This window comes from Pomacea canaliculata, linkage group LG7, assembly GCF_003073045.1.
Source record: "Pomacea canaliculata isolate SZHN2017 linkage group LG7, ASM307304v1, whole genome shotgun sequence".
In the NCBI taxonomy this organism is placed as follows: domain Eukaryota; kingdom Metazoa; phylum Mollusca; class Gastropoda; order Architaenioglossa; family Ampullariidae; genus Pomacea; species Pomacea canaliculata.
This window is the reverse complement of record NC_037596.1, coordinates 13,023,267-13,050,253: the sequence shown is the minus strand read 5'-3', so window position 1 is coordinate 13,050,253 and position 26,987 is coordinate 13,023,267. Positions and strand designations below refer to the sequence as shown.

General features: G+C 35.1%; 2 protein-coding genes across 3 annotated transcripts in view; both read right to left on the bottom strand.

Moving 5' to 3' along the window:
* Positions 1-1,793: 1,793 nt before the first annotated feature.
* LOC112569690 overlaps positions 1,794-26,987 on the bottom strand; it is a 72,816-nt gene continuing 47,622 nt past the window's right edge. Inside the window, exons 1-13 of one of the 2 annotated variants that reach the window (XM_025247581.1) lie at positions 13,127-13,217; positions 11,762-11,833; positions 11,375-11,503; positions 10,712-10,884; positions 9,819-9,863; positions 8,951-8,992; positions 8,271-8,375; positions 7,994-8,021; positions 7,658-7,717; positions 6,758-6,895; positions 6,307-6,445; positions 5,708-5,788; positions 1,794-4,271 (exon numbers count right to left, since the gene is read on the bottom strand). In XM_025247581.1, the coding sequence (XP_025103366.1) occupies positions 6,316-6,445; positions 6,758-6,895; positions 7,658-7,717; positions 7,994-8,021; positions 8,271-8,375; positions 8,951-8,992; positions 9,819-9,831 (516 nt within the window). In that variant the 5' untranslated portion in view covers positions 9,832-9,863; positions 10,712-10,884; positions 11,375-11,503; positions 11,762-11,833; positions 13,127-13,217 and the 3' untranslated portion in view covers positions 1,794-4,271; positions 5,708-5,788; positions 6,307-6,315. Of the gene's footprint in view, positions 4,272-5,707; positions 5,789-6,306; positions 6,446-6,757; positions 6,896-7,657; positions 7,718-7,993; positions 8,022-8,270; positions 8,376-8,950; positions 8,993-9,818; positions 9,864-10,711; positions 10,885-11,374; positions 11,504-11,761; positions 11,834-13,126; positions 13,218-26,987 lie in introns of those variants that run through there. The other variant, XM_025247580.1, reaches the window with a different exon arrangement.
* Positions 14,915-26,101, bottom strand: LOC112569682. The gene is made up of 8 exons (XM_025247569.1): positions 26,046-26,101; positions 25,741-25,860; positions 25,280-25,474; positions 22,404-22,457; positions 20,839-20,880; positions 20,267-20,377; positions 19,958-19,985; positions 14,915-17,484 (listed from the first exon to the last, which is right to left on the bottom strand). The coding sequence occupies exons 2-8, from the start codon at positions 25,847-25,849 to the stop codon at positions 17,280-17,282; spliced, it is 744 nt and encodes a 247-aa protein (XP_025103354.1). The 5' UTR covers positions 25,850-25,860; positions 26,046-26,101; the 3' UTR covers positions 14,915-17,279.

Sequence of the window (26,987 nt, the reverse complement as noted above, 5' to 3'; positions counted from 1 at the left end):
CAAACACAAACATTTGTTCTATCAAAAGAATATTTAGTGTGAGGTTGACAATCCAGACGTCTGGATTGATACAGACAAAATTTTGTTTTACAGACTTTTAGCCAATGACACAGACAAGACGATATGTTAACTAAGTGTATATGTTTACAAACGTGACGTCACGAGTTTGATCTCTCAGTGCATGGTACCGTTTTGGATACATATATCTCGGGAACAGAAAGGATATATTTGGACGAATAGGGTCTTGTACTGTGCTTTGCCCAGTTATTATAAAGGCTTCCAATGCTAACCCTTTAACATAATAAAGAAACATATTTATTGCATAGTGTGCCAGAAAGGCATTTATATTATTAATAATAAGCTAATTAATATAGAGAGCTTTACCCCACCTACAAAGCCATCTACCTCAAAGCGCTTAACAAAAATACACAGACGAAATAATAATAATAATAATAATAATAATAAAAAAAAAAAATAAAAATAAAAATACTTTTGGTTTTGCACCGGTCTATATTAGTGTCGGGTATGGAGTTGTCTGACATTAAGAAACTGAGTGATCGTAATATTTTTTTGTTTGCATCGGTCTACAGAAGTGTCGAATGTGGAGTTGTGTGCTGTTAGTTAAGTGCTCTTAATAAACCTCCTGTTTCGGCTAGACTTTAGTTTTTACATCGGTTTATATTAGCGTCGGGTGTCGAGCGAACGACTCTATCGAGCAGACGACGGAGTTCGAAGGACGCCATTGTTTGACAGCGCCGCCTACATGTATGACAATTTTGCTATGGCCGTCGAATGAGAACGCTGTGACATCGAAGAAATCATTATTCGATGGGATTTTACAAGCACCAGAAGTGATAACTATTCTGAAAAAGCTTCAGAAAATGACCGAACAATTAAGATCAGCTCATGTGCAATTCTTGCCTTGAAAAGGATGTTTGTCCGTTTATCTCATGTGCACGTAGTTTCCTTTATTACATTAAGTGATTTTTCACCTAATCTGGTTTTCGATAACTGTCAACAATTCATCTCACTTACTGGATGCTGCTAAATGAAGTGAAGGAGACTGAAGTCAAATCAAAAAGCTCACTGAGATCTTTTCACAAGGTGGACAAGAAGAATTTAAAGGAAAAAAACAAATGAAGGTAAAGGTGAATATAAATGTTTGAGAAAACTGAAGAAAACATCTCAGCCTGCACACACTCATGCACACACATTCAGAAAGAGAAGTGAGTGTTTTGTATCACACATTGTGGCCTTTAGGTGAGCAACAGCTGTTGAAGTCAGCTTAAACAGTGAGAAGGTAAGAATACTAAGCTCAGTGTTTAGGTGAGATGGTATACCAACATGTTTAAATACGCCTTCAATAAAATTAACTCTGTTTTTAGCAACACACTAATGTCCAGACATGAAACTTTTCTTTCAGCTCAGTATTACAGAGGAGATTTGATCTTGAAATCTTTGAGTTGGGGAGGCGAAATGGGTAAAAAAAAAATATCCTGTTTTAATTTTCCTGGCAGTCTCTTTATTTCATTTCCTTGTCTGTGAGCCCAATTTCATTGTATTTTATGCAAATGCATGCTTTTAACTTGAGTGAGCTGCAGTTCATGAGGTGCACCTTTGTTACGACAGAAAGTTGAAGCTGCAACAAGCTGTAAAGGAAACAGGAGTATCCAAAATATGAACCCACATGCACCCAGTGATGGCCGAGGGAGGGCTCGACAGCGGGATGAGTTTAAATCAAGAGTGAGACATGGTGAGCCGCTTTTCACAGAAACATCATTCTATGAAGTCAGTTTCACTGCACTTAAAACCTTTGCTTTACTGCCGTTAACCAATAAACTTAGCAAATGATGCAAAATAACACATATAAATAATATAAAAAGAGACAAAAACATCATAAGCATAATTTTTTGTTGACCAGGTCATGTTGCAGGTGTCCAAACCCACAGTTTTTCTTCGGGGAGCATCTTTAGCAAGTGAGAGACTAAAGTTTACATGATGTAGAAAACATTTGAGAAAGAAAGCATAAAATAATGATCTGGCTGGCAGGAAAGTCAACACAAAGGGAATATAAATAAATTCATTAATTTGGAAAATGTGTTGAACAGAGTCAACTATACAGCGTGAAAATGCACACAGGGGTTTCGAGTATGGACGACCATTTGTAACAAGCATGAAAACGTTATAATATATACATTGAATTGAATCGTCTATTTAAGGGTCGTTGTCCTTACTGCACAGATTAAGTAAAAATAAGGCGAAATGGGACCCCCTCGCCTGCAGCCTTTTTTTAAAGCTCAACCAACATGAGTATTGCTCATTGAAAAATATACAGGAAGATGCATTATTGTGCAATTTGACAAACTCTTTTATGATAGACTCTGAAAAACCAAAGTATTTGAAAAGAGAGATTTTTCGATAAAAAAATCAGGACACGAAATCGAAAGCTTTCTCAAAGTCTACAGTTAGCAATAATCCAGGGATATTACTAGCTTGTGTAAAGTTCATCATAAGTCAACCGAATATCATCTCCCATGTTTCATGAATCCTCTCTGACATTCATCAATCACCAGCAGTAGCACACTTTGTAATCGTTTAGCAATACATGCTGATGCAGTCTTATAGGCTACATTCAAAAGAGATATTGGCCTCCAAGTTTTAATAAACTCTTTTGGCAAACAGGTAAATATACCTTGCCTTTGTGAGACTGATAAATGGCTTTTTTCAAAGCCTTCATTAATTGATCTAACAAGAAAAGTTCCAATGTACACAAAGAAAAACTTAAAAAATTCAACAGTAAAACCATCCGGGCTTGGGTTTTTATTATTTTTCACATTCTTTGGTGCTTAACCAGCCTACTGCAGTTTCATAAGGCCCTCCAAAAATTCTGACATTTCAGTAGTTTACACAGGGGCATCATGTAGCAGGCTACTTAGTGTAACATTACTGGTATAAATGTGTACAGTTCTTCATAAAAATGTTGGACTTTCTTTAAAATGTCATCTTAATCCATAATAATGTTTCCATTTCCCCTATTCACGTAAACCCATGGATTTATTAACAAAATTTCTTTTATTAAAGTCGCAGTTTTTCTCCTATGAACCATTATACTCTAGATCTCACAACCACATCATCTATCCTTTTATTTCTCAATTCTTGCAACTCTTTTCTTCAATCTTCAATTTTAGTTAAGTTATATTCCAAAGCTTTTTAGTTTTCAATCTCGCTATGAATTCAGATTTATCTCCTCTACTGGGCCCATATAACTTTGCTTATGTTAAGTGTTTATTTAAAAATTCAATATCCAGGATAACAAAACAGCAGTTGGATCTTTTCTAACATTAAATTTAAATAAAAAAATTAAAGTCGCATTTACACCTTCATACGCATAAATATCCATCGATATCATTGCTTTTGTTTTTTTCCCTAGGAAATGGTAGCTTGAACATACTTAACTAAGTGTAAAATCTGTAAGTGGGGATGTTAGTCACAGAATTGACCAAATAGATACGAGTTGTGGTCAGTTGTCTCCAAGAGGCAGCTCTGATTGATTGAACATCTGTTTCCTAGTGGACGACGTCAGTGATTTTCTTTTTTGACAATTTGTGGAATTCATCAGCGGAACATCAGGGTCCAGTGACAATTTTTGTTGTAAAAGAACATTGCTAAGTGTGAAAGGTAAATAGTGACCTTTTGCTGAACTATAAACTCTAGTATTCTTCTGTTAACAATCAAACTGAGAAAAAGAAACTTTCTATTCGAATATTTGATAATTAGAGTTGTTGAATAAATGTGTATTAATAATCAGTTTGTCTTCAACAATTATGTTATAATTTTTTAATAAGTACTTTACCACATTTTAATACGTTTAAATATATACAAGCATGACAAGAGTCAGATTTAGTTGTTTTGTTTATAACTGACGAAAAGAACGTGCAAATGTCCAGGCGACTGAGTGAGTGAGAGCGTCTGTGACAGTGTGTGCACTTTCATCATCACACCAGCTTGAATACACATGAACACAATGAAATTAATTGGTTACCTATTTCAGTAAAGTACTAGACCAGAATTATCTACACGTAAAAAGCTTTTTAAAAAAAACTGTAAGAGAGATGATTGCAAGATCCATCACTCTCTGATAAAAAAAATTGTCTCTTCAGAGCACAAAACAAGTCTCCAATGACAACTCGAAATGTTCGCCATTCTCTTCCTAGTCATCGAACCTCTTCACTCTGGTAGGTGCCCGTCTGCTCGACCACACCTTGTAATCTCTGTAAATGGAAAACTCACTTGAAAAACAAAGTAACAGTTCATGAGATGTTAAAGATCAGGAATAAACAAAAGTAAAAAGTGGACTACGGTAGAATATTTTGTGCTGAGAGGAGATGTAATGAAAGTAATTTTTTGTAGCTAACCATAGTCTTACTGCTGAGCGATGATCACTACGCAATGACTGTCTATATTTTCTTAAATCATTTTCATTACACAAACAGTATAATTTTCTATTATCATACTATTATAAATATTTTCTTACGCATTTTTTTCTCTATTTTAATGCTCAATCATTAAGCTGCCCAAGCTGTTATTTACATGCATTTATTATTTTGGATCCTTCGATAGTTTTCCTTGGTTTGGATCACATGGAACTATCTCTGTATAGCTTATTTTATTTTGCTTGATGTCAACAGCTTCATCGAATGTAGTGTCTATCTTTTGTGGAGTTTTCTCCCCTAGACCGCTTTTTGTAGCAGATCTGTCTGCTAACCTGTAGCCCCATATACAGCGTGCGGCAAAACATTAATAGAATGTAAATTAACAAAATTATATATCTTAGCTACTTGTACTCAACGAATACCCTCTTTGGCTTGAAAACTATAGAATATGTGTAATGGAAAATTAAGAAAAATTATAGGTAAGACCTAAATGAAGATAAAGACGTTACCAATTATATCAAAACTTTGGGTTCCAAATTAATTTACTTCCAATCACACTAGACATCACCTGTACGCTGCTTCACAAAGGCTGCAAAGTGTTTTTTGTTTTTTTAAAGAAACCAAATGGTTTATATTTTAAGACATATGCGCTCCATTTTACAAATTGTTTACGAGCAATGCTGCAATGTTGCTTTTAGTTTTACAGCGGTCCTGTTTGAAAATGAAAGTGTCTGGAGATGATACGACGATGCTAACAGTTTTGCCGCCTAGCCAGCACTACCTTGATATAGCTCGCAATCGGCGGAAAGGCAAACTGTAATGATACAAACAAAATTGTCTTGGCTGCATCGTGCTTACTTAAAACGACTTTGTCTCAAACATCAACAAATGTCTCACTAAGGCGCATGGAAAGAAGTGGCTTTATGTCTGCTTCAGGATCTCTACAAATTCTACTGCCTAGAAACATGTCAAGGTCGGTATTAATGTAAGTGATGGGAAGTGAGGTTCATAAAGTTTTGAAACACAATCTTCGAGTTTTTTAAAGAGATTTCCTTCTAGAGTTATTACCAATCAATTTTTTAATCACTGTGTTCTAATTACAAACTTTTACGACGTCCTCCACTTAAGAAAGCAAGTCCTCTGCCCAACGATTCAGCAACGTCACTCAATAATAAAACATGGCAGAGCATTTGAATCACCTTAAAATCACGCTATTGTAAATAGTCACTTTACAAAAAGTGTTTTAAAGAAAAGATTAAGAACATCCATTTTACCATAAGGCAGCTCGTGTTTCGATTTCATCCCTGGCTTCATCTTATTTCACTGACAAAGATGCTATTAATTCGACGATGCCTCTGAAAAATAGTCAATAATTGTTAGATAGATGATGGATTTGTCTATATGATTGTGTTTAAACAAGTATCACACAGTTTCAGCACAATGTGTAGGTTAAGGGTGTGAATGCATATATGTGCATTTATATTATTGGACAGAAATTTAGAATCCGCTGGACTTCTTTTAAGAATACAACAATCAGAGTATCTGTAAAGAGTCTAAAAAAAGTATCACCTTCTGAACGAAAACTAAGTATACACTAATGAACACTTAGTAAATCCTCCTTCTCCTTCTTCTCTTCTTCCTCCTCCTCATCATCAACATCATCCGTCCATTTATGTATACATATTTTTGTTAAACAGTTCCACCCGGTCTCGATGGTACCTGTCCTCAGAGGGACTTAATTAGATGCAGTAAATTAGTGCATTTCTTCAAATCCACGTTCGTCTCCACTGCAGCAGACAGGTCCATCAGAGATAAGGCAGAAACATCACCAAAGGCAGATAATATGTCGGTGGTCACTTTAAAGCGTACTTACGTGTTGGTCTTATTCCATTCTTTTGTTTCTCTCGGCTTCTCCGTTACAGCTCGTCGATTTCTCATCAAACGGATCTTGGTTTAAAAGGGTGTTTTCCTTTTCGGGAAAACGCAACAAGTCACCTTGATTGATTGTTTCTCTGAAAAACAAGTCAACAGATTTCTAGAAATGATGGAATTGGTCAAATGTTGTGTCTACAAAGATATAGTATTTGTGAAACAGGGTGAAATGTTTGACCATCAACAAACACAGTTTGCGTCCTGTCGGTGAAATAGGAGTTGAACCAGGCTAGTTCATGGTCCAGAAATTCCGTAGACGATGAATCTCTAAAGAAGTATCGAGTGGTCGATAGTGTCAAATGCAGAAGGCAGGTCCAGAAGAGTTAAGACAGAAACATCACCACTGTCAAGGACAGATAATATGACAGGTGGTCACTTTAAAGTGTTCTTACCTGTTGGTATGATTACATTCTTTTGTTTCTTCGGGTTCTTCGTTACAGCTCTTCGATTTCTCAGCAAACGGATCTTCAATTAAAGAGCTGTTTTCTTCCTTGTAAAAAGGCAAGAGGTCTTGTTTACTGATCATGTCTCTGAAAAAACAAGTCAATAGATTTCGAGAGATGATGGATTTGTTCAAATGTTGTGTCTTAAGAGATATCACAGTATTTGTGTACTGTTATCGTCTGAAGGGCGTGAACGCATAATTATGTGTGAATTTATATTATTGGACACACATTTAGAATCTCCTATACTTCTTTAGGGAATACGATCATCAGAGTACCTGTCAAGAGAAAAATAGATTATAAATGAACACGAATCATTCATTAGTAAACATTTGGTACATCATCATCATCTTCATCATCATTATCCATCCGTCCTTTGATCCCGTTATCCATATTTTCGTTAAACAGTACCAGCCGGTTTCGACGGACCTGTCTGGATGCAAGAAGAAAGTGGTTTTGTATCAAATGAACAGAACTGAGCAGAGTAGTCAGCCTTGGAGAACCCGACAGTAAAATGGAGCGGGGTGAAATGTTTTACCACCAATTAACACAGTCTGGTCCTGTCAATGAGATAGTTGAACCATGCTGGTGAGGGTTAAAAATATCCGTAGAGGGTGTGGAATCTCAGAGGAAGCAGAGAGTGGTCGATATTAGTTAAGGCAGGAACATCACCACTGTCAAGAACAGATAATATGTCGATGTTTAGAGCCAGGAAACGAGACCACAACCCCTCTCCTTCGTTTTCTACACTAGCTACACATCCGTTCTTGCATCCAGTAAAACTATCTGTGCTGTGTTTTAATTTTTTTGCTTGCACCTGTCCTGATTATTTCTCTGAATTGCTCTTACCTTTCACCCCAGATGCTCCTTCCCTCCTCTCTTCTTCTGATTATCACCTGATCACTGTTCCTGTAATCAAAATAACAATATATGGCAACAGGAATTTTAGTGATTGTGCAGCGAATCAATGGACCTCTCTTCCTTTGCATACCCGCCACCTACCCACTATTGAATCCTTCAACCCTTTGAGACCTATAAAGATTGTAATTTTAGCTATTCTAATATATGTAGGGGCAAACTGACTTATAGATTTAAAAAAACCAAACCAAAACAAAAAAAAACACGTTTATTTGAAACTGATATTCCAGAAATATTTAACTTTGAAGCAACAAACATTTAACTTACAGAATACACCTCTTGATAAGTTCGTGATCTGTAACAGATATAATGTAAGAATGACATTACAAAGACATTCTACTAAAACATCTACCTGATAACTTGAAAGCCGTTGTTAGCACTTTGATGTACTTGAGAAATGTACAGAGATCTGTGTCTCTTGATGCTGTCTCTATTTGACTTAAGAAATTATGCTTTCTGTGTTCTCTTGATTATTATAAAGTTTCTTACATCTCTTAAAATGCTATGTAAAAGCTCAATTAAATGTGATACAAATATCGTTTACCTTTTTTAAATTTGTAGATCTTCCACAGTAGAAAGCCGATAACTACGAACTGAATTACGATCACAACTCCACAAAGAGCACCGATAATTACTGTGAGATTGTTATCTGTTTAAACAAAGAAAGTTTAAATCATGACATAGCATCATATAATAAGTTAAAGATCAATAACCAAATATCAATCACTTGCTAGAAAAATGGCCGGATATTAACTTGATGAGCAAGCTTTATATGTTTGATCAGGTGGCGGCTAAAGAGAATGCAGCACAAGATAGAGATAGGCCAGGTCTTCATTTGCTGAAGTATGTAGACCAACCATTTATAGGATTATGTGGGGTAGGTGTTGATGAAACGCCTGACATTAAGTTTTTTTAAAGTGCTTGGACGAAACATTCGCCACTAACTTTCCCGTATCATTGTAGTAAGCTCACTGTAGAACTTAGTCTACATTATGAATTCAATAACCATCTTTAGATAACCTGTTGGAATTTGAAAGTTGCCACTGAACTGCTTTGTTTATGAAAATATCTCTTTTTTCATTACTAAAAAAATGTAACATTATAGACTAACACGAAGGACGCACTCAGACACAGAACAAGGTCTATCACAGTTCACTACATTGCCAGTTGCTAATACATAATATAGTTTAAAGCATCCATAAATCACAAGAGTATGTTACTTGCCTTCGGTTCCAAAATCTACAGAATTGTCAAGTGTGTTGGGTCCTATGAATAGAAGCAACTATCATTATAATGTGTAATACTCTTGAGCAGCAAGAAAACATAATGATTGTTTTAAACCATTTTATGCTATGCCTACATTGATATATTCGAAACTGAATGATAATGTCACAGAAGGGTAACACAGAGTTAATATTCAGCAAGGCGTGGGTGGCCGAACCACACCTGTTGAATGAGAATTAAAAGTTGATTTTTTTGGTATCTCGATTTTTGTAACATTTATTTTTTTTTTAATATGATGAAGATTCAAGCATACATTCACACACACACACACACACACAAGCGCGCGCACAAAAACACATGTGTACCATTTCTTCAAGAGATGGATAAACAACTGATTAAGAATAGTGGATGAGAATGAGTAAAATGGCATATAACCAATGTAAGCCAGCGCCAGTTTATTGCAAGCGCAGAAAGTGTAGACGTTAGCTAAACTGAGTGGCCAGAAGGGGGGAAAAACCTAATTCAAGGTCTGTAAGCACAATGCTAGTCTCCAGAAAATATGCTTGATACACAGTTTATCTTCATAGCCAGAACATTTATGATATTTCTAGGCATTCAGTAGTGCAATGGCTAAAACTAACTCAACCCTTTTTTTACAAACAACAATAATGATACTGTTCGCTTTTAAAGGTAATAAGCATAATCTTGGCAGTGAACAAAGTTATGATGAATCGATAGGTTATCTGGAGGTTTTGTCATAAAAAACGAAAGTTATATTAAAATCTAAGGTGGATGGCGGAACCATTTGCGACAATAGTAAAACAAGTGAGACTGTGTTGAAATTGAACGTAAAAGAATTTCTACTTACCAACATCTGTCATGCCGCACTTGACTTCAGGCTTTACACTGTTGCCTGAAAAAAATTATAAAAAAAAACAAATTAGAGAATATTACTATCAATTGTATACAGCTATGAGTCCACAAATGGAAGGTAATTTAAATAAACAAATCTTTACCACTAAGAAGCTATGGTATATATACACATTATAGTGTGCTAGTATCTACACTGGTATAGCTTTGCATAGTATCAGACAAATTAATCTGTGTAAACAGTTGTTCACTTGTTTAAAGTTAATGTGGCATAACAATTAGAACAAAAGCTTTGTTTGCTTTTCCATTATTGTTTAGGTACTGCATCTTTGGTGATTGAACACTAACCTCTTCAATTAGATGGAGATAAAAGGATCGCGTTTGTACCACATACCTACACATAAACCTCCCTACCCCTACAGGACTAGTACGGTGTCTTTAGTTTTATAGTCTTTGACAAAGGTGCCAATAGCCACATGATTAAGCTGTCATCCATAATTATTCAATAAAATGTTGTCAGCTTGCTCTACTAATATAAACTTTACTTCACATGCTTAACGAAAGAAAAGAGGTTTTCAATCGTAATCTTATCGTTCTTCTTTTATACTTTACAGTCAATTTCACTATCTACACAGTAACATTTAGTTGTCTGGAGATGAGCCGATGTAAAATTAAAAGAGTCAAGAAAAAATAATTATAAGCTTGAGACTAGACAGCTAAGAAAGCTACCCTTTTAAAATTTTTTTCTTGTTTCGTAGAATAATCTTTATATCTAACCACTTCCTTAAAATATTTTTATGACCTTATGTGAGCAGAGCAAAGCTTCTGTCTTCGTCTACTTAAAAAAAATCTTCAAAATATTTACTATCAGACAGCAATATAAGGTCTTACCTGAGTAAAAACAAGGAAACTGCTCCAATGCTGGGCCTGCATCTCGACAAACAAAGTTCCCTTTTTGTGTCGAAAATGTTTCAGACACTGAGATGTAATCTTCTGTGAGGCTAAGACCCTGATGTGCAAAGATACATTCTATCTTTCGTTGTGTGTACAACTAGCCATTATCTCTGCGAAAAATATTTGAAATGTAAATATCTACGATTAATAAACTGAGTTACATGTTTAAGCTTCTAAGGTTTAATTTAAAAACATTTTAAGAAACGAACATTTAGAAAGCTCTTTCTCTTCGGAGATGTCAACTGTGTTACCAGAAGATTAGCTCTTATTTTTCTAAGAAGTTTGAGGTACAAGAATTTAACTATGTTTAAATTAAAATAATTTATAACTAAAACTGAAAATGCAGTAGCTGGAAATAATATCTCACAACGGATAGATAAATAGACAAGTAGATAAATAGTCCTGCTGGCGGTATTTACTTACGTATTTATCATCGACATTGATCTCACGAAGATATCGATAACACTTTTTAGATACTCTAGTGAATACCAAGTGGCAGTCGATGAAGTATAAAGACAAAGATCAAGATCAAGAAAATAAAATATAAAGACACAATGAGTCAGGAAATAACAAAGGCAGAAAGACCGCGAGTCAAAATACCTTGCTTTCCATCAGGAGAATGAAAGTAGACAGAAAAGTCTCGTTTATCTCCTGGGTCCGTTGAAAATATGCATTGCATCTGATACGGATCCTTTTCATTCCTTACTATGCAACCAATTTTAGGACTGCCTGCAAAATACACAAACACCCCAAAATTATTTTTCGAAGATCAGCTTAATTTTAAAACACAAAAATATATGTTGGTTTAATTCCCTTGCTATTGTTAATAATGTATTTTGTCTTGTAGTAGACATGATTTTATTGGCTTGGTAATTTCGTTTGGAATTTAAATAATCTTGATTGAGTTGAAAACATTGTAATTTTAATTGAACTGTATAAAAACCCGTTGCATTCATAATGATCTCTCATATAAGTCTATGAACTTACTTTCCATCGCAATGGTGTGGCTTAACCGTGTGCGTCTGCAATCACTGAGTATTCTGTAAACGTCTGTAGTTTCTGAAAAATAATCCCATTGTGCTAATTATGTGATAACAGCTGTACATCAAAGATAACTTTATCATCATTTAATGTCGTAGCAGTCTTAGTGCATTTAGACTATAACCATGGATTCATTTGATCATTACCATTCAGTTTAACAAAGAATCAAGAACAACAACTTGGTACTATTTTAGTGACTTTTTAAAAGCACAGTGACAAATTCCTGCTGTTAAGAAGTTTTAAATTCAGCATAAACAAGGATAAAGCAAGGATGTATCCAAGCAAGGCTACTACAGAAGATCAAGCACAGATAGTCGATTAAGGAGACTAAAACTGAAGTTGAAAGAGAAACGCCACTCAGCCACTGTTTGACTTCGAGAACAAGTAAGACCAACACATCGTAAAAGCTTCAAGTCCATAGTCATTGCATGAAGGTGGAGATAATAGAGGAAGGAACAACAGCACAAGTTACAACAAAAGAACCTCCAACACAAACAAACAAACAAACAAACAAACAAACAAACAAACAAACAAACAAACAACCAACCAACCAACCAACCAACCAACCAACCAACCAACCAACCAACCAAAAGAAAATATCTGAAAAACCTTCATCAACAGGTCAACAAAGTTCTTTATTTATTCAAGACAGTAAAGATCATCTTCTCACAGGAAGCACTCCTGGACTTAATGGACGCATTGAGCACTAACAAGACTTGTTCATCTTCCAGTCTTGGCTTGTTAGACTGCTAAACTTACTATTCACGTTTCTAAATTTCATTGTTCTGACCCCACCTTTAGACATTCTCTTGTGAGATACTATACGAATATGGAGTACAAATTTAAAAAGAATTAAATGGAATATTTTTTAGTTAGGAAACAGTTATTAATAATAGCGAATTCAGGGAAATTGCTCAGGGAACTTCATTATGCAAAGACTTAGTTCACTTACGGCAAACAAACGTTCGTTTAATATACATATACATGCAATATATATGAGTATAATTTAAAGAGCTAATTCAGATTTAGTAAGGTGAGTTGCTAACATGTGTAAACAACCTGTAGTGTTACTTCTCTGTAAGGCCGTATTGTCTATCAAAGTAGTAACCATCAAGTCTTTCTCTGGCTCAAGGGTGGAGAAGTTTCTGGCCTCAGGTCTCACCCTGAGCTCGAGGAAGACTTGATGGTTACCACCCTGACAGACAGTGCAGCTGTATTGTTATAGAACTGAATACAAATCCTGATTAATATAAATCGCTACCAAGTCAGAAAAATAATCATAGTTAGAAACGAAAACCAAAATAAGAAAACCTTTTTAGTAGTAATCCATGTAAGCAGTTTGTCAGCCACAGTAGTGTTACGTCTCTGTAACAAGGAATAAGATGGCTGTGATAGTCTACGAAGAAAGGCCTAAGCTTTTTCTGGTGGAGTTGTTATTGCAGGTGTTTACCGATAGATACTTTTGTGTATCGGGTGACCTACTATACGGCATACCTGCTTACGATATCAAGGACACTTGGTGGTGTCACACACACACACTTCTCAGTATCAACGAAAGTAGACACCTTATCCACATCGGATACAATTCGTAGATCTTTGACATGATTAGCCTTGCCATATGATTGCCGGTCGTGGCTTAGCCTCATAAATCCACAAACGTGTCATGGTCATAGTCCGAATCATTATAAAAAGATCCTTTTTTGTCACACAAAAAACAATCAAAATCGTTATTCACAGCAAATCTGTCCGCTAACAAGAACCAGAAAGACGTGGATGTCTTTTATATATGTGTTTGGTGTGTGTACGTGTCCGTGTGTATACCACGAGCAATAAGTGATTGATTGACAGCAAAAACTATATTATTATTTTGAAATTTGCAGTTTAAAAAAGTGACATAAAAGTGCCTCCATCGTGTCTCTCCGCAGCTCCACGCAGAGACTACACTAAAATAATCGAAATAAAGAAGGAGGACAGAAGTAATGATTGCTCCATTTGTAGAAGGACAGAAAAGTTGACTGCATCATAAACATATTTACGCTAATTATTTGTTTGTTCTGCTTTTGCTCTCAAACTAACGATTCTAAACTCAAACACACTGACAGAATTTGAATACATTCCACACTGATACAACTGAAGTCAGCACCTAGACTTTGCCTAAAGCTCTAGCATTAAGATATTGTAATAATAAGTTCACGCCAGGCTTCTCTTTGTTGATTTTTCTACTGCTAACATTGTACAGCCTCACTTGTTGGAGGAGAGCCGCTTTTAGACTTCCATCTGTCTCACCAACCAACTCTTTGGATCCTGGACTTTAAACAAACAGGCAACAGAGAGTTTCTGTTAAGGGTCTTCTCTCAGATCCTGTTGTCACCTTACAGTAGTATGGAACATGGCACGTATACACACGCATACACGCGCACACACAGATGATTTTAGGTATAGGCTTGGCCGTGGTGGAGTAGTTGCTGGCCGGCTGACGAGTTACTTTCGTTGATAACAAGCTTAACTGGGATATCAACACTAACGTGATCCTCCGTAAGAGCCAACAACGTCTGTACCTCCTAAGGAAACTCAGATCTTTCTGTGTAAGCTCTGTCATCCTCACTCGGTTCTTTCAGTCCTTCATTGAAAGTCTCATCACTTTTCTTTTCTCTCTTGGTTCCATAGCCTCTCCCTAGGGAACAGAAACAGTCTTGTCTCCCTTGTTAATATCTGTTCCAAGATCACCGGAACCAGGCATAGGGACTTGTCAAGCTTTGGTCATCAGCATTTCCTCAGGAAGGCATCCCGCATCCTCTGTATTTCTGATCATGTGTTGACATGTGAGTTTTCACTCTTGCGGTTTAACTGTAGGTACCCGATGTATAAAGAACCAATCGTCACCACAACTCATTCATTCCACGTGCCATTCACTTGATAGACTCTACTGGCCGTCATCACTGGGAATGTGTGTCTGTGTGTGTGAGTGTGTAAAAGATGTGTGAAAAAGTAAAATGGTTTACATTTACTGTGTCTGTGCCTCTTGAAACACACATCAACAATTAAAAGCAAGCACGCGCATACCATCTGTGTAAAAAACGTAAAATTTGAATAGTAGTTTCAATCTTTATCCATTTCAATCTTCATATTCATAATCATAATAATGATAATAATAATTTGTAAAAAAAAATTTCCCACCGTAAAAAGCAGGTTCAAAGTGGTTACTTGTCATTAACAATATAAATTTTTTTTATATGCAGAGCACATTTTACACAATACACGTAGTCTTATTAACAAAAATAACAAAGTGGATTTGCATACTGCATTCCCCGCCACAAACATGGCCAAACACTTCATTGTCATAAACAAAGAAAAAAATTAAAAATTAAAAGGATTTGTATAGTGCATTCGACACCACTGCATTCCACACCATAAACATAGTCAAAGGGCTTTATTGTCATTAACTAAAAAAAATCATTAAAAGGATTTGCTTAGCGCATTCCCCACCATAAACATGGTCAAAGCGCTTCATTGTCATTAACTAAAAAAATCATTAAAAGTATTTGCTTAGCGCATTCCCCACCATAAACATGGTCAAAGCGCTTCATTGTCATTAACTAAAAAAAAAATCATTAAAAGGATTTGCTTAGCGCATTCCCCACCATAAAGATGGTCAAAGCGCTTCATTGTCATTAATTAAAAAAATCATTAAAAGGATTTGCTTAGCGCATTCCCCACCATAAACATGGTCAAAGCGCTTCATTGTCATTAACTAAAAAAAAATCATTAAAAGGATTTGCTTAGCGCATTCCCCACCATAAACATGGTCAAAGCGCTTCATTGTCATTAACATCAGTGATTAAAATGATTTGCATATGACATTCTCCACCATAAACATGGTCAAAGCGCTTAACTGTAATTAACAACAAGAATAATTAAAATGATTTGCATAGTGCTTTTCGCACCATAAAAAGCACTCTCAAAGCACTTCACTAAAATTAAAAACGTACAAACATATTAATAATGGATGCTGGTCTCAAAAACAAGAAGTTTCAAAACGAAATGATAAAAGGAAAAACAGGAGACAAAAGCCATTAGTGGAAGATGCCTATTGTAAGAAATGACAGCACAAGCAATGAATAACAATCTATAATGTTCTGTTTAAATTTTACGATTATGCTATCTTATCCTACGATCTGTTCTCGTTTTTATGTACTGACTTTGGCTACTTTTTAACGATATATAAAACGATAACCTACGATGTTAACAATCTATAACCAGGTAAGAAAGACTATGTTAGCTTTTTTGCCATCGAATGATAGCCATTTTCGATTCTGAAATTTGTTCTCAAGCCTTGCATTCTATAGGAGGTGTAGCTGCCATTTTCAGTTTTTCGAGAATTTCAGTCATCATCCTGTAATATGACCTAAAATATTGTTAAAATGCCTTCTGTTATAATTGCTAGAAATAGTCATTAATTCGATCAAACCAGTGGTAACAACCATACGAGGTAGGACCAGAGGCTTACTGCTTATACTGGTGATCAGCACATTTTGATAACATCACTAGACTACAATAGTTTTTGAGACTGAGAAATGCTCTTCAAGGTGTCCATGTGTTTTTAGAGCTAATTGTAATAATGTAAGCTGTTCTAAAGGCAAAGGGTTATTGCAATGTCTGTCCGTGCAGCTATTCATGTTTGAAGAAAGTGGATACCATCAACATAGATGCTGTCTGCAGCCTCGCCACTTCATGGAATCTTCAATAAGTTAATACAGTTCTGATTTTAAAACTATTTGTAAGTTGATATGACGCTTTTATTAAAGCTCTGCTCATAATCTTGTATGTAGTGGCCTAAATTTCTCAGATATAAATCTCGTTCCATCAACACAAATCTTGTTAGAGCATCACGCTAACCGTCATTGCAAACCTAGCTTTCTGGAGATGTACAATGTTAGATATATCAGAACCGACTTTTACAGCGCTCGAAGCTCATCATTAATGCTTTTGGGTGCAATTAATGAAAACTTCTAAGATGAGGCAGTAGAAATAAAATGACTCACAAAGAGAAGAAAATTGGTGAAAACACATAAATCAATCTAGGAATGTGGCAAATAAAGTAACAGGCGGACGTATCCCCATAAGACACAAAAACGTCTTAACTCAGATCAACGGGTAAATATAAAAAGTGAATAGTAAAAGAAGCGGCTGATTCTCAATATCCTTTCTAAAATTGAAGACTGCAATTTGACAGAATTAAATGTTTACAAAAATCACATGTAATTACATACGAGATCTCTTCTGTCATTTGTTTCAGGAGTTTTCTTGTTTCTTGGGAATTACTAAAAACACATCCCCTTTACAGCATATTTACAAACAACAAAGACGACGATAATCTGATAGTCAAGAATACCGTCGCAATGTCATAAATTGACACTCGACAGTTAAATTGAGTGTGTGTATTTAAATACAAATCACAAAAAGGTTAGCGTGAGATCTCAGGAAGACTGCATGAGGTTTCTGTACGAGAGTAGTGTTTTAGGAGTGGAGTGTATGATTTTGCACTCTGCAAACTCTCTAACGAGGACACTGAAGGATTCTGTGGTAATAGACTATCCAGTTTTTCCCCATCTTTTATGTCAGAAGAGTTGTTTTCTCGGTGTTCAGTGATTGTACAGCTTGGTTCATCCCTGTAAATTGGTTATAAAAAAAAGTTAAAGACAAATCTTGCGATGTTCACAGGCACGAATAAAGAGCAACTGAAACGGTAAACAGAAAATGTGGAGTTCTATAAACCAGTATTTGTCTGAGGAGAGTAGTAACTTATGAAAGGAGGCAAGTAGGAAAAACGTGTTTGCTGTGAAAAGCCTTAACCTGTCCATGTGTTATTTTTAATATTCAACGAATAATATTTATGTCGAAATAATTTTTGTGCATGTTTCTTTGTACAAAAATCGTTTTCCTATCAACAAAAAAGAATATACATTCTATTTTGCTTTATTTAACTTAATATAGTCTAGTCAACATTTACAGTAATCATCCCTAGCTTTATCTTCAGCACCTCAAGGAATCATTTAATCATTTTATTTATTGCCCACAGTTTTATCTACTGTTATCCTCCGTGAGACTCCTATTTTGAGCTCGACTTCTTCATCAGCAAAAGATTTGTCCACCGGTTTATCGGTATCAGGGTTATAAGGATACAAATTGCATAAAATCTCTACAGCCTGTACTTGAGAAATAAAATTCTCAAAAAATAACATTTATAAATAATAAGACTTTAAAGAAATCACGCATACATCAATATATCCATATATAAACATATTCTTACCTCCGTGCGTTCACGGAGAAAAAGATGAAACGACATAATATATCTTTTATTTGAAACACATTTGAAGTAGTGTGCGAGAATCTACTCTGTGTTCCTTCTCCCTCGCTTTTAGATATATATATATATCTCAGTAGCATACCGTAACTTCTGTATGATCTTCGAATCAAACAGTTTGAAAAATACTTTTGCATTGCGCAACTGTACACTTCAAAATATTTGTTTCAGATGAGCAACAGCTTTTCCATAAAAGGAAACACTATGTTGTCTTTATCAATTTCTAACAAACTACAATAATGTTCAGGGACCAGTGTTATGGCAGGTTATGTAACAAATAGGTCTGCAGAGTGAATTTTAGACCATCATTCAGATTATTTACGCTAGTCTTAAGAATACTAGAGGTAGTGACAAGAAATTGTTTCAGTTCTTTGACTGCTTGCAGGGGCTGAAGTAGGTCTATGTTCTCACCTCAACACTTTTCTCGTGATTTATATACTCATTAGCAAACTGTCCCAATAGGTTTCACAAACTTTTCCCTCGCATGTCTGTGCTCCCTCTCTGATCCGCTGTCGTCTGCTCTGTCGTTTTGTCCCAGTTCTGCCCTTATATACCTCTGGGAAGGGTAAACTTTTCGCGATGCTCCGATCCGGTCGGGACCATTAGGAGTTTTAACCCTAGCCAATCACTGCCGAGCATCATCTTTTAGTCATGTCTCAGCAGATCCCGCCCAAAACAATCATCCGCCGGCCCCGCCAAAACTAACAACAACGCCGGACTACCGGCCCTCTAGACATATGTACTGTTTTGTTTGGTAGTGAGTCAATGTGTATTACTTTTTGTATACTTCAAAACTAACATCTTATTATGTGTTGCTAGATTAGTGTAGTATTTTATGTATTGGGGAGGACTGATGAATGACTTTAATGTCTATGTGAGTGCAAGTCCAGAGTGATATGCGAAAGTATATAGTACTTTGTTTTAATGACAGAAAGTACTGTTCACCGAAGCAAGTGTAAACTGCAGCAATATTTCGCGCACTGGGTGAGGTTTGTTGAGATTATGGATGGCCTTCCCTGCGATGATATAATTCAAACTTAATTTTCATCGGTTTTTAATGGTTTTCTAATTCTTGTTGAAAAAATGGGAGTTGGGTTCCTGAGTATAGAAATAATTAGAAAACTTCGTCCATGGATTATTTTTACGCCATACCTGTTATACCCTTAACACGTCAAAATTTTTGCCTAATCTTTTTTGTGATTGTGGCCATCAGTGGCAATTAGCAGTCCTAGATAATGTATGCGTTCAAACAATGTTACCTTTACATTTTGCGACAGACCTTTTAGATGTACCATTTAGTATGGTAGGATTTACTAGATGATGAAGGTCTTGGCCTCTGAATTTTGTTGTTTATTTCGCATTTCAAAATTGATGAATAATTAATGAGAATTTTCAAAATTTAGTCAGACTGTTTCGAGTGGAGTCATATTTGTGGGGAACAGACTATTTTTTCCAGAGGCTATCTTGAGTAATTATACTCGCAATGTAATATTAAGCTTTATCAGCGCACGTGACATAATGGGTTGTTGGCTAAAGAAACTGCATGGCCATATGCCATTTAAGTTTTTATGTTGAAGCTTTTTCTTATAGGTACATGGGGGAGGGGAATAATAGCACAAATCAATGGATGCGAGAAGTTATCATTCGAGATTGTGGAGGTCTTTGGTTGTTATTACTTATAAAAAACAACTGTACAGTCAATAAATACAAAATTTAGTACAAACATGTCCTTCGGCAATGTAGTTTATATAAATGCAAATTAAAAGCATTTAACTTACATTTTGGGTTGATTAGGACGGTCACGACCTGAAACAATAACTAAATTAAAATAAATGCAAACTGTCAACGTACTGCATGTAATCAGAAAACAAGGTCCACATCTGTCCGATGTATTGTTCCTCGTTACTTTGAAATCATTAAGAAGAACCTTGTTGTGACTGCTAAATTTTCACAAAGGCGTCTACTTTCCGAGCTGTAACCATTTTACTTTAGGGGTTTTCTGATGTAATGATTTATAAGTATACATTTTTTATCGTTTAATGTCTTCTTTATATTGATATTCATTTTTCAATGTAACATGACACTGCCTTTAGACTTGCATTTCTTCCAAAGTAGAATGCCAGTCAGCAAGATCAGGATCAGACAGATAAGTACAGCGGCCCCAGCAGCAGCGCCAATAATTGTTGCATGATTGTTATCTGCATGATAAGCATTTATGTTTTCAACATTTAGTTCTACTTCAACAGAGCATGAAAATAACAGAAAATAATTGAAAATAAAGTTTCATTTCTTGGGAACCAAATTCCTTTATTTAAAGATTAGATTGCAAAGAAATGATGGAAAACATTTGAAATTAAATGCATCTTGTTTCACTAATTTCACATTATATAGAAGACACTTCTTTACAAGATATAAAACAGGAATATGTCTTTTTTTAGATGTTTCTATTTACAAAACACATTGATATGGCATACGATAGCATTTTGCTAAATAAATGTGCAAACTGTTAGTCGGTCGATCTGTCTGTTTAAAATTGAGATTTCTGTGTAAATGTGGTTGCATATTCATATCCACGCACGATACGCACACAATAACCATACTTGAAATATTTGTAAACGTAACAAATAACAAGCTGTTAAATCTACACTGTAATACTTGCCTCCGTATTCAGAATATTCAGGTTTTAGAGATGTTTCAAATCCTAGAAACAGAAACAATTGCTATTAGCAATAAAATCTCATAGATCAATAGGTTGAAGTAAATGTAACCAACAAGTGTTGACTTGTACTAAATTATACTTTTCATTAAAGATTGTTTTCCTATAAGTTACTGATGTATCAGCTGCATACTGAATTCTCTAGCTTCCTATGTCATACCTTTTATGTGTTTATTTCTGAAAATTATATATATATACCCTACTCAGAGGATAAAACATAAACAGGAATATAATACCGATCACCACCCAGTAAAACTCAACCAGAATGCCCCTACTATGGCAGTGACTTCCCCTTTGATAGTAAGAGATCCCATAGCACCTCTCTTCTTGCGAAGTAAATTATTATCTGCTTAATCTTAGAAACATAGAAATGAAGACCGTTTTTACTGCACCACAAGGTGATCCACCGCCTGGTTGTTCGTAATAAGACCTTCCGCCGTAATATCATCGGCGAACTTTACCATCCAAAAGGGTCCATGAGATACTAGCAAATTGGAGAGGCTTGCGGTTCCCGTTTGTCAATTGAGGTGCATAAGAGATGCTTGAGACCCTGTGTATCCACAACTTTCATCGACTTATGTGAAGGTCATGGGTCTGTAGTCTTCTAGTGACATTTCCTTAGTCTTCTTCTGGCCAAAGACGGTGAATGATGCTTTCAAACAGCGGGGGACGATGAGGAGTTGGAGGGAGATATTGAAGATATCAATAAAAGCATTATAGAGCTGGTCAGAGCAATGCCTTAGTGTGGAAGGAGACACACCGTCAGAACATGCTACTTTCCTGCTGGTTTGTTGTCAGACTATGTAAATACACCTCGTGCTCACGTATAACAAAGAAAGATGTTAGTGTGATGCAGGAGCTATAGATGCCATTGATGTATTATGGTCAGATTTATTTGACCGTAGAACTTATTTATCATGTCAAGGAGGGTGGAGGTCACATTAGTTAGCGATATTGTCTGCTTGTACTTTGTGATTGTTCACACTCAGTATCACACAGCCCATGAGTTGCCCGATTAAAAAATGATTGCAATTGATATCCTACTTTCATGTATATGTCTTTCCCTTAATGTGCTCACTCTATAAGAAAGCATTTAGCAGGTAATTTCGTTATAAATATTCATTGCACCTTACAATATTTAATGCTAAATAGACTAAGATATATGTCTAAAATAAACTCTATTTGAAAGGTCAAAGTAATAACTTTATAATACATATCAGTAAACGAAAATGACTGTCTAGAGATCTAGACATGCACCTATATGTCAAACATACTTAGAGGCCCACATACACTCTTTTTGAATACAAGAAAAAGCAAAATGTAGAAATGTAGTGAATGTTTGCTCTTTTATTTATAAAGCTATTGAAGGGACTATGCTATGACCCATATTTAAAGCAAGCATATTAGTATTCATTCCTGTAGAAAATTATATCAATTTCTGTTTATAGTAAAAATATCCTTCAACTACATATATGCTTTCCAACTTTGTAGTAGGCTACAGTACATACTCATCAGTCTTGTACTTGAAACTTCTTCATACTTGTCAACAGGAAAGCAAGTTTCTGCAAAAAAGGTAAAGGTACTATTATACTATTATATATATATTAATTTCAAAAAACTTAGGAGATGTTTTTTAATTTGTTCTTTTCTTTGCATCACAAAAATTTCATAAAGAAATGAAAGCTGCAGATTCCCATATTTATAGACATATATTAAAATCTAGAAAACATTCTACTATTTGCTGAGATCTCTTAAACCAATAAATAAAATAAATCAATAAATGAATAAATAAATATATAAAAAAGAAAATAGCAGAATCCATATATATCTTTGTAAAATCTGCTTCTCTAAATTAATGTTAATTCTTCATGTACATTCAAGTTAAACAAAATTTAGCATGTCCCTGTAACTAAAAACTGAAGGTTAAAACAAACTGATTGCCTTACACCTCATATATTCTAGTAGGAAAACATCATTTTGTGAAATTTAAGGTTAGTTAATATGCATAATGTGCTACAATCAAACGTATTTACTTCTTGAGTTCTTTGTTAAAGGCCTGTGAAATAGCTCATGAGAAAAGGAAACAAAAAGTGGGTCAAGATTCCATTTTCATGTTACAAGCAAATTTCTCCCTGTATTGTGAAATACAATTTAAGTGAGTGCAATAACCTCCCTTCCTCAATTCTAACTGAAATTCCACGTTTAGATAACCACCCACCACAAATATATACAAAATATATCAAAATATGATGTTAAGCGTTTCGTCATTTAGTTTTATTTGCTTGTACATTTGAACTCATTGATATGTGCAGCATAAGGTGTAAACCACAAAGAAGTTTTGAGGAAGTGGGAAGCCCAATGGTGTACAGTAACTGAGTCTGAACCTGAACAAATACACTTGTCTGTTTGATACCCTGTAACTCAGTGGAATATCCCAGTTGATCGATCTGTACCTAATGCTCGTGTATGTACCTATGTACCTACTGTACCTAATGGGTACCTAAGGCAGTTGGAAAAAAAATGATGAGCACCGTCCTTGTACCTCACTTCCAAAATGAAGTTATATTCACTTTTCAACAAGTTATAAACTTGTAGGTGCATTCATTTCATTCACTAACAAATTTGTTTTATTTTCTCCCAAGGATGCATGGTTCTTAAAGTTTTGATAAAAAAAAGTTAAAAAGGTACAAGACACTAAACCCAAGTCATTTCAGTGCAGAATTACCCATAGAATTATAGGTGCAAACGCGTTGGCAGAATAGATGGGGCTTGAGGAAAACAATACAATGCACCTTCTGTGCAAGTGAAAGGGAGATAATTAAATTCCTTTTATGGTGTTGTGAAGTAACCAGACTATTCTGAATAAACTTAAAAAAGGAAATGGATGAAAAAAATGCAAAAATAATATTTATCTAGTTTAAAATTAATCTCTCACATTTAATGCCAATTGTAAAACAGATAATAAACGAGGAAGTATTCTATTAGAAGCAAAATTTCTTATTTACAAATGTAAAATGAAAAACAAACAGCCAATAGCATCACTGTTTCTTCTCCAACTAAATAAAAGATACAAGACTAAAGAACTTAATGCATTTATTGACATGAAATCTCATGAATTCACTTCTATCAATCTTCTATCTGGAGATTAAAAATAAATAACTTGAAAAAAGGAAAATTCAGCAGTTGGCCTGTAAAGCTACATGGATTTCATGTGGATGGGTTAGAGTGAAAAAGAAAAAGGCTTGTTTGTATATTGACATAATGTGTCAACTAACTCTTATGCAAACCTTTTGCATCTACAGTAAAAAAAAAAAATATGCATCTGTGTCTTTAATGTTCCATATATATATATGTACCTTTGGTGGCTGTACTTATATGCACACATCAACAGATACATAGGCTTATGTCTAATTCATGAGTATTTTTTATTGCCTTCTTCTGTATAGTAAAAATAAGTAGCAATCTATTCGGAAACAATCGTAGAATTATATCAAGGTTAAGAATATGATGAAGGAACCTCTCTTAGGTTTAACTTGTGTCTTTCCAGACAAAATAGTATGAACCTTGCTTCACCTGATTGACTATACATATCTGGAGCTAGGGTAATTAAACTTGTTATTCATTCAGTAGATATTGGTGTGCTGAGCCTCTCTAATCTAACAAAAATAGCACAAATAGTAGTTCTTTCAACCTTAGTTAACCTCAGTTCCCATATATATATAAACTAGTCTCCTAATACAGTTTTTGGTGTTGAATTTAATTGCATTGTTTATATGTCTATGTTTTTTTATCATGGTTCCCTCTTTTATATTCTTTGCTTGGGAAGAAATTAAGATGGCTCTTTGTTAAAAACTAATTTATAAAAAAATATCTACTAAATCATTCAAATCACAACAAAACAAATTATCATTATTGTACTCAAGAACTTTGTAATGGGTTGGTGCCAACAGTACTATAAAACTGAAATACAATTTGTTTTTTCACAAGACTATTGAGAAATGAGGTCTAACCTTTAAGACTCTTAGTCCTCATTTCTCTCAAAAGAATTATATAATGCTCAAATTTAGTAAAAGCAGATTGATGTAATTTATAATCATAAATATAGCTTCTGAGAGCATGCATGACCACAATAGGAACTGATTCATCCACAAATTTTAAGATTACATCTGGCTGTTAGGCAATGTTAACAGTATCATTAAGTGATATCTTTACCTAAAATTAACAATTGTTGTTAGAAGATAGTGAAAAGTTGTACATCCCAGTGTTAGGCCAATTTCTGTTTCAAGTGTTTGTGTAAATGAAAAATGTCTGGGGAAAAAAATAACTGTTCTATCTTTTAAAATATGTTCCTCAAAGCTAAAATACGAATATTAATAAAACGCACCTTTGGGATTCCAGGAGCAACCTCCTGAGTTACTGTAAGCACTTCCTAGAACGTGCCATTTGAATTTCCCAGATTCCTCTTCAAAGCTTGAAGGAAGTGTAATTACAGCTTTTTGAGCATTTTGAAAATTGACAAGGAACCCAGGCTCACTGTCGCAGCTATAATGATCTGACCATTCACATCTGACAACGCTTCCTGTCAACACATTTAAAACAGCAACTACATGTGGTTCTGTAATTATGGATGCCCTACAGGAGGATACTATCCTTCTCTGATACACGAAATCTTCTAAGAATAAACTTTGAACAGAAAAAAGCTTAAAATATATATCCTGTCTAGTTCTTTTTTACCTACATAAATTAATTCTTTATGATTAAGGCTACAGGTAAAATTTGAAAAATTATGCCAGTGAAGTAGATGACAGTGACGAAGATATTAGTATCAAAGAGAAAGGTGCTTACGTTGTTCTCCGACATGAGGACTAAAGTAGATTACAAAATCTGTTTCAGTTTTGTCAGGAATCGGAACGTGCAGCTCACAAGCGTCTGTATAATGAAAACTGCAGTTCATTTTTGGAATGCCTGTAATATAAAAGAAAAAAAAAAGAAACGTAGTATATGCTTAAGGACAAATGTGCTTTTAAAGCTACATGTTTTGTACTTCTGTTTGAAATCACATTGTTTTCGAAAGATATGTGCCTAATAGGTGTTTCATTTACAAATTAATGGGATTTAACAGGTTGTGTAATCAAAGTTTCTATACTTACGGACGACTTGCAATGGCGTCAAGGTACAGGACAACAGTAGGTTACTTCTAGTCACAACGGACTATTAATAATTTCTAGTCAAAAAGGTTATTGCACACTTCGAGTCATAACGGACTATTAACAGATAATTCCAATTTCGGGTTTTCCCCTTCTGACTGTGAAGGGGTAGTACAGGATTTCATAAGAACAGGTGTATTGATAGGATTGGGACAAGTCTAGTTTTTCTTAGTGACAGCTGGCTGTTGGCTTCTCGTTTCTCGATATGTGTCTCCGCATCAGCTTTCTTGGCTATAGTAAACGAGCATACAAATACATGTTTATATAACATAATAATGATTACTTTCCTATAGATTTGTCAGTGACAAAGCATGTTAAAATTGTCACCAGCTCGCTATCAAAAAAGTACATTCAATACAAACAAATATTTTTTCTACTATGTGCAAAATAACATAAAAGTTACTAATACCTAGTATTCTGACTACCTGGGTACTAGTTTTCTGAATCTTAAATCCTGAACCTTTTCTTGACTTGTAGTTAACTGCTCCCTTTCACTCAGCCCCATAAACACACACACACACACACATACACACACACACAAATGCATGCACGAGCACTCACCATGCAACTCTGGAATAATCTAGAAACAACTACCAGTTACTATTTAGACATAAAGAAGTCTTTAGAATCTCTAGCGTCGCTCATATCCACATTCTCAACTGCTACCACGTGTTAATAGAGCTGTAAAGTGACTAATGTTTTCAGTACTGTAACCTGTAATGGTAAATACTTGAAATCGTAAATGCTTCCTGCACTCACCTTTTAAATGTATAACCATCTAAAAGTCACGAGCGAAATATTTTGTGCGTATGGACAACAGAAAGGCATGCGTGTAAATTGAGCTTAGGGAAGACATAGAGAGAGAGGGTAAAAAGAGAGCAAAGA